Here is a 12,006-nt window from a genome sequence, read left to right on the forward strand (position 1 = left end):
ATGATGGTGGTGGGGTTGAGGGGTAAGAAGGGTTAGGAAAGGCATCATCAGCGTTTGTAGGAAAACATGAAAAGGAAAATAACACAAAAACAAAAGTGTAGGAAGCTTCGTCTCACACTTGTGCAGGTGCCAGGAACAGAGCTTCCTCTGCAATAATTACAGCTACACACAGTTCAGGGATGAAAAAAAAAAAGGAAAAGAAAAAGGTAAAGTGTCAGACAGCAAAATAAATAATAAACCAACATACAACATCGTGAAATAATAATAATCATGAGGAGAATTTGTGCTTGAGTCTGTAGTTTTTTATATTTCTATTTATTTCTAATGAGGCTTCCTGAATAGAAGCATGCTGTGTTAGCTACTTAACAAGTAGATGCAATATATATGTGTGTGTGTGTGTGTGTATATATATATATATATATATTTTATTTTTTATTTTTTATTTTTTTTAATGACTGAAATGGCTTGAATTTTTACTACCTAATGAGTTTCTTCCAGGAAGTTACAGAGCTGTAAAATGAGATTTTAAAGGGATACTTGACCCAAAATCGATAATTCACCAATCATCTACTCACCGTCATGCCAAGGAAGGGTTTGGAGAACTTTCAGAATCATCAAAACTCTTTAGGAGTTCCAGGGGGGGTCCGGATGGCATCGGGTTTTCATATAATGGCGGCGGATAGAGTTTGAATGGTCCAAAACACACACTATGAAACATCCAGATACCTCCATACTGCTCGTCTGTACTGACCCAAGTGTCCTGAAGCCACCACATGGAAAAGTTGTTCAGAAAAAGTTATAGTGATCTCTGTTTTTATCCTTGTTGTAGCAGTAGCTCCCAGCGGCTGTGTGAGATTTGCTGCGAAATGTTCGTTCGTCGTTGTAAACCATTGGATGTCTGAAACACGGAAGAACATCTCACAGCAAATCTCGTGCAGCCACTGGGAGCTACTGCTACAGTATGGAGGTATCTGGATGTTTCATAGTGTGTGTTTTGGACCATTCAAAAGTGAACTCTATCCGCCGCCATTATATGAAAACCCGTTGTCGGCCGGACCCCCCCTGGAACTCCTAAAGTTTGGGTGAAGTTTGGGTTTTGGGTTAAGTATCCCTTTAATAAAACGTTGGTATGTTAATAATAAGAAGAAGAAGAAGCCAGGGAATAACGTTAGTGTTGTTAACATGAACCCGCCCTTTTATCCTCAACCCCCTCTCCAGCCTTGACCTCCCTGTGCCCCCCCGCCCCCATCTCCTCCTCCTTCCTCCTCCTCCTCCTGTGAGCTGCTGGAATGACGATGTGTTCAAGGAGCCAGCGCCTCCTCCTCCTCCTCCTCCTCCTCCTCCTCCCTTAAACACTAAATACCTCTGTTGTAAAAACACAAAACAAAACAAAAAAATACGTATTTGTGTGTGTGTTTACTGTCACGCACCGTGCTTGGAGCTGTAACCCCCCCAGCAGTGTTTGCACCTGCATCCGACTAACTGCCCCTGCTGCTGCTGCTGCTGCTGCTGTGGCCGGTGCACTGCTGCTTCCTCCTCCTCCTCCTCCCATCCCTCCCCCCTCCCCTCACAAGAGCCCCCCTCCCACCCTCCCCATCCCCCTGCTGCGTTGTTGGACGCATTGCACACTCGACCAGGCACGTTTTGCTGCTGCTCGTTCACCCTGTGATGGAGGTGTGAGGGGCTGTGATGGGGGTGGTGGGGGGTTGGGGAGGGGGGGTGTGTGATGCTCTAACGCCAGTTATAGTCTCTCCTAAGTGTAAAGCAGTGGCGCCCTCCTGTGGCCAGGTGTTTTCCTGGGAATTTTACTCAGGTACTGTGCCCCCAGCTCATTCCCACAGGTAGAACACACCACTGACAGTGACAGTAGCCATGTTTCCATCAGCGTGTTTAGATGCATCATTCTAGATGTATCGCATCAGAAAATTATGATGGAAACGCCGTAATTTGAACTTAAACGGACATTGTGTAACTTCTCCTGTTATCTATTCAGGAAAATCGATTATTTGGTTCAAAAGTCTGTTTTTCATTAACCAGTAATCCCCCCTATCAACAAACTGAAGTGTTCCTTTCAGCTCTGAATGAGCCGTTCATATCGTTCATATCTATGGAGCGGGTAAGCTCGGTGCTGCTGCCATGTGGTGTCGCCATGTTTTTATGTTCAGTGGCAGCGTGACGGTAGGAAACCACGGAAACTCAGCGGAGACACCGGAGCTGTCGGCTCAGGTCGAGGTGGCGTCTGTGAAAAGTCACCGCGGTAACGCAGTGAGGAGGAATGGAGCGTTACACTGATGCTGCATTCACCTGCAGTCGGGCAGACGGCCGTCGCTAACAAACCAGATGTCATTTTAGTCACAGAAGTCTAGAGAAAGCCAGTAAAACGTGGGTCATGTAAACAATACGACATCGCCATGACAACATATTGTCACGTGTATTGTTTTGCCTCATGCTGACGGACCACTTGTTTACATAGAGGCTTGTTTATGCCGTTACGTGCAGCGGCTGTCGTCCGTCTGCCGTCTGCCCAATTTCACGTGAATGCAGCATGAAAAATACGATTGAGTTGCTTGTGATATACAACCGCAACACTAGATGGGAGGAATTCCTACACAATGTACCTTTAAATCCCCTGATTCGCACAAACTAAAATACGCTCGCTAGAGCCGGGTTTTGGTTGATTCGAAAGGGACGGAAACAGTTATGTTGGAATTAAGTGTGACGTAGCGCACTTTCACCCCGACTGCTCCCATGTTTGCAGTTCACTCACAAGACAGGGTTTCCGCACCGCCACGGCAAAATAAAAGCCCCCACTCCTTCATAATGATGTTTTTTCTTTTCTTTTATATGTTTAAACAATGTAAAGCAGGGTTTCCACTACCAGTTACCATTACTCTGCAGCCCTTTCCACTGCACAGTTCTTCATAGTTCCTCTTCAGTAAAAACGAAACTTATCAACCAGCGCATCCAGCGGATGTACTGTTAATGGAAACACACAGGATTCGAATTTCTTTTAATGCGCATTTCCCAGTAATTCGAACCACTTTGGATGGAAACATGGCTACCGTGAGTGGGTGGGTGGGTGTGGGTGTGGGTGTGGTGTGGTGTGGTGGGGGTGGGGTTACAGACAGACCGGTCCTGGGAGGAGGAGGATGTTGTTGTTGTTTCTCTCCCAGGACCAGGATCAGCTGTCCGTCCCGCCTCAGCACCGTATCCTCGCTCACCGCAGCATGCCGACTAGAGAGGAACATGATGTCTGCACCGTATCTGTCTATCTTGGGTCACCGCTGCTGTTGTTAAAGGGACAGTTCAACATTTAGTCAGATCCTCCTCTCACCATAACCCCTATAGTCATAGCAGCAGTAGGTTCATCACCTTTAATTATCGGTGCATGTTGTTTTGAGATCGGCGGGGCAGAGACGTGAGCTGCTCAGTGAACACAATGGAGGTGAACGGTACAGGTCATCAAACTCATCAAATACACAATCCAACAACTCCACAACGCTCTGGTGGACAAGTTGTGACCTGCACATTCACCATGCTATGAGATAATCATGTAACATTAGAGACAGAGTTGTTTTAGAGGCAAATGTGAAGCCCGAACAACATTCCAGATACAAAACAATATAATACTTTTGTTGAGAAGAAGCCGACAACTTTGCAGGTCACAACTTGTTTTTTTGGTTTTTTTACTGCTCTTGTTGTTTTGTCCGGCAGTATAAATGCTTTCTAATAAAGCTAATTGCTGTTTAGATCGTCACATAATCACACGATTGCATATTTATCAATACGGCCATGAAGACGCTTTTTAAAAAAAATAAGGCTGGGTTCATAAAATGCTGCTCATTTCGGGGCTTTCTCTTGGTGTCACGTCCCACTCTGAGTCTGACCAATCAGCACAGAGTAAATCTCAAGTGGAGTTCAAGGACTCCTTTCGGCCCCGTTAAAGTTCCTGTAAATGGTTCTTCGGGGGCGGTTCCTGCAATGGAAACGCGCCGATTGTGTGTTTGATGAGGGAAAACCGAAAGTACCATGGCCTCTGTTGCGTTAGCTGAGCAGCTCACGTCTCTGCCCCGCTGATCTCAAAACAACATGCACCGATAATTAAAGGTGATGAACCTACTGCTATGACTCTATAGGGATTATGGTGAGAGGAGGATCTGACTAAATGTTGAACTATCCCTTTAAAGTAATGATATGATGAAGTTGCTTAAAAGGCTTTTTAACATGTTCACTATCAGCTGCATGTGATCCAGTGGTTAGTTTTTAAAGCATGACGTCATTGACGTGTCTTCACTGGCTCCGACCTCGGTTCAACTTTCCTCACGTATCTAGTATTTACTGAGCTATTCTCATCCATGTGCTGTTGACAGAGGGTTTTAATGCATGGGTTGTTCTTGACTTTATTTAACCTGTGTTTGCTCACTGCACTTATCTAATAGGATTTTTTTCTAAAGTCTCATATCTGCATCCGGGCGGCGAGTTGTTGCACCTCTTGTCTTCTTATGTAACGATGTGTGATGGCGTAATGGTGATGTAATGGTTCTGACCCGGGAACCTTTGTCTCTCCCTCTCTTGCTCCTTCTTTCCCTCCTCTCTCGTTCTCTGTCTCTCTGTCTCTGTCTCTCTTTCTGGCCTCGCTCGCTGCTCGCCGCTGCAGCTGGTTTACGGAGGAGTTTCCGGCTCAGTCGTAAGGACAGACAGGGATCGTCGGGAGAGGGCTCGGACCCCGGAGACCCCGACTACCTGACCTACGAGGAGGTGACGCGCTACCAGCAGAGGCCCAACGAGAGGCCTCGCCTGGTGGTGCTGATCGGTGAGACTGGAATTTGATTTTATACATTTCCAGGTCTGGAAAAGTCTGGGGAGAAAAAAAGGAAACTATTGTATGGAAATATATTTTTCTTAGTACTTCTGGATTTGGTCTTATCTGAAGTTATTTGGGTTTATTTTCTATGCCCTATTGTACCCAGCTACAGTCTGCTGGAAATTATTTGGTGACATAATGGCATAAAAATTCAGAATAATGAAAATCAATGAATAAAATAAAATAAAATAAATTCCATAATTTATTTACACATCTAATTACTCAAATGTCACAAATTATTTGAATATTTTTACCATGATGTCTGGAAAAAGTATGAAATTTTGAAATTTCAAATGTATAGGAACCCTGTATTTATATAGTATAAATCCCACAATGCACCAGCTGGTGAAGTGAAGGCTGCCGGCACCGGGAGCCACAAACCACGTTTTGCGAAATGCCACTGACTTTCTATCTCATAATATCTCAAATTTTATATTTTTTTATCTAATTTTCTTCAATTTCAATTTTGTTTTCTTTATTTTGGCTACGTTTACTTTTACATCTCATAATTTTGACCCTTTATCACATAATTATGGCCTTTTCTCTCTGCCTCTGTTGATTATGACTTGTTCAATGAATATTTTTCATCACCCTCTGTTTAATCCTGTTTTCTTGTTTGTTTTTTACTTATGGAGCTGGGTTTTCACGTTTATAATTTGAATCTTGAGCATAGAGACATTTTTGAAGTAGATGAGACTGTTTCTTCATGATGGAGTTCTTTACGAGAACAGATGGAAATATCTAAGCAGAGACTCCTGTTGGACTCTGATCACAGCTTGGACCTGTCTGGTTTAGGTTCAGCTCTGTTGACAACAAGATGCCGACCTTCAAACACGTCATATAATCGAACTAATCCTCAACTCTTGTGTTGTGGTCAAGACCATCTAACCCGAGGCCGAGTCAAGACCGATACCAAACCAATGCAAGACGTAACTGTCTTCAGTCCCAGTCCTCATAATAACCATGTGTCTTGATATTTACATTATTCCTCCTCCGCTAAAAAGAAAAGATAATTTTATATAAAATCTAAACCATATTTAATTGAATTAAAGTTTGTATTGAACAGAAGAACACAGCACAGAACCTGCTGAAGTCTCCTCCCACTGTCGACACTCAGATGGTTACACAAGCAGATACTTCAGTACAACTATTTGAATTATCTTAAAGTTACTGAATTACATCACATAAACCAAAGTGAGACAGAGACACAGACATTTGCAGTTTTAAAAGAAAAAATATGTCACTGCAGCTGTGGTCTTGACTGGTCTGGAGAAAAAACAAGACATTTTCAAGGTCAAGACCTTGAAAATGTGGTTTTTCAATGTGGTCAATAGATTTTGCAAACTATGCAGATTATATTTACTCGTTTGGAGAAGATGTGTGTGCACTCAGATTAAAGGCTGCATAATATGCAAAATATCGTAAACATGTGCTTGCACACTGTAAGCAAATGTACATTCGACGTAGCCTCTCCAGTGTGGAGAAATGGGACAGCCGCCTGAGACTGACTTTTCTCCCAGGATCATGGCGCCATCTGGTGGATTAAAGCACGAGTTGCAGCCATGATGTGAATTAAATTACCTCTCTCTCCGTCTCTCTCCGTAGGTTCCCTGGGAGCTCGAATCAATGAGCTCAAACAGCGTGTGATCGCTGAGAACCCACATCGTTACGCCGTAGCTGTACCACGTGAGTCTCTCCCAGCATCTACACACATCATGACTGTCAATCAAACCAAACACTTTAACTGAGACGGGATTATAATTAACTACACACACCTTCTTCATTCCCTCAGACACCACCAGGCCCAAGAAACCTCACGAGAAGGAGGGAGTGGAGTACCACTTCGTCACCAAGCAGCAATTTGACGCAGACGCTTTGAACAACAAGTACGTCGGCTCCTGGTTCTCGTAGCTCTGCTCTCAACGTTTTATTTGTTTTTTGTTATTTAACTGCAGAGGTTGACAGGTTTTTTTTACGTTGCTGCTTCTCCTCAGGTTCATCGAGCACGGGGAATACAAGGAGAACCAGTACGGCACCAGTATAGAGGCCATCCGCTCCGTACAGGCCAAGAACAAGATGTGTATCGTGGACGTGCAGCCTGAGGTAGGAGACACATGGAGGAGAATGATTCAGTCAGAGTTGTATTTGAGTTTTTATGTCTGCTCATTTTTAGCAAGTTTGGTTTAAATGAATCTTTATTTCTATGGCCAAGTTTTCATTTTCACTCGTTTCTTTTGCTTCATGTTGATCTGGCCTCGTTCACACACCAGAGTGTTTCAGCCCCAACAATGAATCATTTAGGCCCAAATTTAGTTTAAAACCTGGTGGTGTGCTACAGTCTGGGTCTCTGTGGGATCTGTGGGAATCGCTCCCCATCAGCTTCAACCCACCGTGGTGAAAACTATAATAATAATATACGTTCAAATTAGGGTCAATGGCGTGAATTTTGGGAAATATTGTATTGTTCTGTTTTATATTGTATTGTTGTTTTGTATTGTATTGTTAAACAAAAAAGGTTTAAACATTTCCAGAAAAAAGTGGTAAGATTTAAAAAAAAAAAAAAGTTTAAAGAAAAATGACAATTGGCAATGGCAATTATCCAAAAAATTAAATTAGCATCGTTGGGACAGAAGAAGAGGAAGTTTTTCATTTCATTACATTTTCAAAATAGAAGACTAAAGCTCCCTTTCAAAGTAAGAGTCCTATAGGAATGCAGTGGCGTCATTGTCTTTAAAGTGAAACAGAAACCTCGTCTTGTGTTTGATGTTTGGTTGTTGACTCTGTTGTGTTTCTCTCTCCTCCATGTGAACGTGTCATCGTCGTCGTTGTGGCGACAGGCCCTGAGGAGGCTGCGGACGGCCGAGTTCAAACCCTACGTCATATTCGTGAAGCCTCGAGTTCCTGAGAGCCGACGCCGCCGCAGCGCCGCCACTTCGCCAGGAGGGGGCGACCACGGCCGCGTCTCAGTGAGTTCAGTTTTCTCTTATCAGTAATAAACCATGTCCCAGTGTGAGGCTTAGACACACACACACACACACACACGTCGTTAGCAGCTGTTAAAGCTGTGTAATCCATTGTGCACCAGTAAATGTTATTTGCTGTTTAATGGAGCGGCCGACTGGTTGAGTCTGGAAACATGCAGCCGCTACATAATGATGAGGAAGTGTTGGAGTGGTCACTGGTTTATTGGCTGCACCAGCTACAGCAGCTTAATGCAACAGTCCTGTGATGAATCCTCCTCATCTGAGACTCTGAATCACACAATAAGGTTTTAAATAAGTGACAACTGAACTGAAGAGAGGTGAAAGTGTAAATATCTGATAATCAGGTTAGGACACGTTCCACCAGCAGCTTGAGATCAATTCTCCACATTTATTAAACCAAGACAAACAGGATTTCCTGCAACACGCACACACATGAACATGAGATGCTGACATTTATCTGTAGTGGTGATTATCTGTGAAAGCAGCTGGTTGTTGAGTTAGAGTCTCATCTGTGGAGCAGCTTCAGTGTTACAGCCTCACAGACTACATTTTTTCAGTTCAGATTTGATGATTTCTGTGTATTTTTGGGCCAAATGTTAATAAAATAGGTTTTAAAGTGAAAAATAATTATCACATCTTATAGATGAAGTTGTTCTATAAAAAGGCAAAATCAAAAGTATTCAAAAACAAAATAGGGTTAAAACCTGAGCTGAACCACCGGTGACCTCTGACCCCAGAAACTCAAATAAAAACTGAGATAACAAGTCACCAGGGAGCGAAGCAGCAGGATTGGCTGTTCAGCCGCCTGCTCTGCTCTGATTGGCTGTTCACAGATGTTTTGACAGAAAAACTTTTTTTTTAAGGACAGCATTAAGGCAAATGATGAAACTGAAAATAAAAACAAGAAGAAAAACATGATTAAAAGCTCATTCCAACAATAGAAAAGATATATAAACACAGCCAATCAAACGTTAATATAACTCATGTGGTGATGTCATAAATGAAGAATAAATGTTCAGGTAGCAGCAAAATGAACTAGAGTCAAGTCATCTTTACGTCCTTCATCCTCCATCCTTACATCCTCCCCCCTCTATTCCTCCCCCCTCCTCCTCTTGTCTTTGCTGCAGGACGAGGAGCTCCAGGAGATGCGTCAGTCCGCGGTCCAGATCGACCAGCAGTACGGACACCTGGTGGACCGGGTCCTGATCAAGGAGGACTCGGCCTCCGCCTGCTCGGAGCTGAGAGGGATCCTGGAGCGCCTGGAGCGCGAGTCCTTCTGGGTGCCTCTCTGCTGGGTGCGGACCTGAACCTCCCTCCTCTTCCCCCCCGACTCCTCCCCCTCTCCCCCTCCCACATGCAGCCTAGAGCACTGGAAAAGAGAGTAACGACAGCATTGGTCCAATGGAAGCGCCTCCTGGTGGAGGAATATTGCAAAAGCGCCCAAGAACTGACATCTCTGCATTGTTGGTGAATGAGCAAGTGTGGTATTTTCAATAATTTAAGGACATTTATAGATCACCCACGTTAACAGCATCATTGAGGACCCTTTACAGATAAACATTAACACATAGGCGAAAAGGGCCCATTTTCGATAAATATATCGTTTTGTCTCGATCGTTATTTTGTTATTATTAGTGGTGGCGGAAATGCTGGGCGAGCCGACCAGCGTTTCGGTTTCGTGGCGAGTCATGAGAATAACGCTGCCGAATCGCCGTTTATGGTCGGAACTACGACGGTATGTGATCGTCTTCGAACCTCTGACTTTAATTCTTGATGAATGAATCTGTCTTGCGTCGGTCAAAGAATTTCACGGTGCGCGGAGGCTCATAAATGTAGTGTGAAAACGCTTCGCTTTTCCAAAACTCCTCGTTGTCCCTTTAACACATAGGCTAAAACAAAAACAACAAAAAAAAACAGTTGTCTACATTAATGTTTCAATCTACATTTTGTAATAAACAAATTATAAGTATAATTTGATATGACCAAGACACCTAAAACAAAAACACGGCCGTTTTCATCAATTTACAAGCAAGTGGGCAACACACTACATTGGAGTGAATTCGTTTTCTGGGCGCTTTTGCAATACCCATATCCTGCCACTCGGGGCGCAAAACCCTTACCACGGGAGTCAATGGTGGTGTCGTTGTTACTCTCTTTTCCAGTGCTCTAATGCAGCTCACCTCACTTCCCCTTGAATCCTGCATCAGTCCTCCCCCCTCCCTCTCTCCCTCCTCTCCTCCGGTCAGAAGCCATAAACTGCAGCACCGGAGGGGGAGGCCGACTTCTTTACTCCTCCTCCTCCTCCTCCTCTTCCTCACATCACATTTATTCAGGTTTGCTTTGGACCGACTGGACGACAGGGATCCATGTGTTCGATACCCCCTCCCTCCCCCCTGACTTCCTGTTGGAGGAACTTCAGTAGCATGTTTTTTAGTTTTACTGCAGAATGCTTCCTCTACGTCAACTCTTCCTGCTCCTGCATCAGCCTGAGTTTTAAAGGAAATGTACGTGTTTGTTTCTAACTTCCACACGGACAGAGACTAAAAACAAAAGAGGAGACAGAACCAGAACCAGAACGTGCGTGAGAGTTTTATTTTCTACCGAACTTTGTTTTGTTTTTAGGGAAACGCATGACGACTGCTTATTTATTTAACCTCAGATACTGTAAATACTGTAAATGTCGACTTCCTCGCGTGCCAACGAAACATCTCGTAGCACTTCAAGTTCAATGCAACCTGTTTACCTTCGGCCCCTCCGTGTGTTCGATGATGCCGCCGTGCACAGAGTCTGTGTGGGATGTTGGGATGTCACAGAGCACGTGATGCTACTTTTGTGTCCAGAGAGCTGGTTTTGTACAGTTTTTTCCTTGCACATCTGTTTTTTGTAGACAGAAGACGAAGAAGAAGAAGAAGTTTTCTTCAGGATTCAGGTTTTTTTTTGTTTTTGTCGAGTTGTTGTCGAGAGACGTGATGTTTCACAGATTTCACCGTAGGATTAGAAGATAAATCTGCAACTATTTTGATAACTGGTTAATCGTTTATATATTATTATTATTATGATTATTATTATGATTATGAATTGTTCCGGTTACAACTTCTCAGTTCTAAGTTGTTTTTTTTCTTTGTCTTTGGAGCGTTAGAAAAAAATTATCTGTAGACGTTGTCGCTCACTGTTTTCTGACGTTTTCCACAGAGGAAAAGAAAACGATCAAATATATGTCTAATTGATAAATGAAGGAAGTAACAGTCAGACATGTTTAAATTAAATTAAAGTCTAAAGTCTAAAGTATAAATGTGTTATTATCTGTCTTTATCGGCATGAAACCTGTTTTAGGATCAGGTTAAATTTCTCACAATCTGCACATTGAAAGTTTCTCGGTCGTCGTCGTCGTCTCTTTTCTCTTCACTCTTCGGCTTTCCTCCAGACCGATGACGTTCAGGCTTAAGGCCCGAGAACCCAAGATAATCTGTCTCGTATCAGACGAGAGGATCTTGTACTATTCAATCCAACTTTATTAGTTAAGCACTTTAAAGCAGGGGTGTCAAATGTGCAGCCCGGGTCCAATCTGGCCCTCAGAATGAATTTGCCAAGTGTGAAAATTACATAGAAGGCAGAAGAGGCATAATATTGTTGAAATTGCACATGTATTTTTATCAAGAAGTTTCAGATTGTTCATAATATGTTTTGTACAAGAATAGTTCATTAACTGTAAACATCTTATAATACAAAGGGGAAAAGTTCTTTTTATTTATTTATAGCTTATCATGCTATTATTTTACTGGTCTGGCCAACTTGAGCTCCAGTTGTGCTGTTTGTGGCCCCTGAACTAAAATGAGTTTTTGACACCCACTGCTTTAAAGCATCCACAGTGGACTTAAGTGCTGCACAGAATAATAATAAACAAAGGACGTCAGAAAAAAAAGACATAACAGCTCACATGAGGCATAAAATTACGTATAAAATGCAAATAACATAAATTAAAGGGATACGCCAGCATTTTTTTTTTTTCGTGTCTTGCCTCACTCCCGAGTCCATGACCAGCAGATGGACACCATCCTTTGGACTGTGCATGCAGTAACAAGGGAGATGGAGCCGTATCGCCCGTAATTAGCTTAGCTCAAACGCTGGAAGTGTATAGGTAGTGTTAGCCTGCCTCCA

The 12,006-nt window shown here is 43.2% G+C and overlaps 1 protein-coding gene across 4 annotated transcripts in view; it reads left to right on the plus strand.

Moving 5' to 3' along the window:
• Nucleotides 1–9,213, plus strand: part of mpp3a (MAGUK p55 scaffold protein 3a) — a 33,167-nt gene extending 23,954 nt beyond the window's left edge. For 3 of the 4 annotated variants that reach the window (XM_085783389.1, XM_085783390.1, XM_085783391.1), the window contains 6 exons: nt 4,658–4,813; nt 6,470–6,550; nt 6,657–6,750; nt 6,859–6,967; nt 7,702–7,830; nt 8,976–9,213. In XM_085783389.1, coding sequence (XP_085639515.1) covers nt 4,658–4,813; nt 6,470–6,550; nt 6,657–6,750; nt 6,859–6,967; nt 7,702–7,830; nt 8,976–9,155 — 749 coding nt within the window. In that variant the 3' untranslated portion in view covers nt 9,156–9,213. Of the gene's footprint in view, nt 1–1,747; nt 1,814–4,657; nt 4,814–6,469; nt 6,551–6,656; nt 6,751–6,858; nt 6,968–7,701; nt 7,831–8,975 lie in introns of all 4 variants that reach the window. The other variant, XM_085783388.1, reaches the window with a different exon arrangement.
• Nucleotides 9,214–12,006: the final 2,793 nt, after the last annotated feature.

This window comes from Trachurus japonicus, chromosome 8 (genome assembly GCF_045865225.1).
Source record: "Trachurus japonicus isolate A0001 chromosome 8, Traja_1.0".
Lineage (NCBI taxonomy): Eukaryota > Metazoa > Chordata > Actinopteri > Carangiformes > Carangidae > Trachurus > Trachurus japonicus.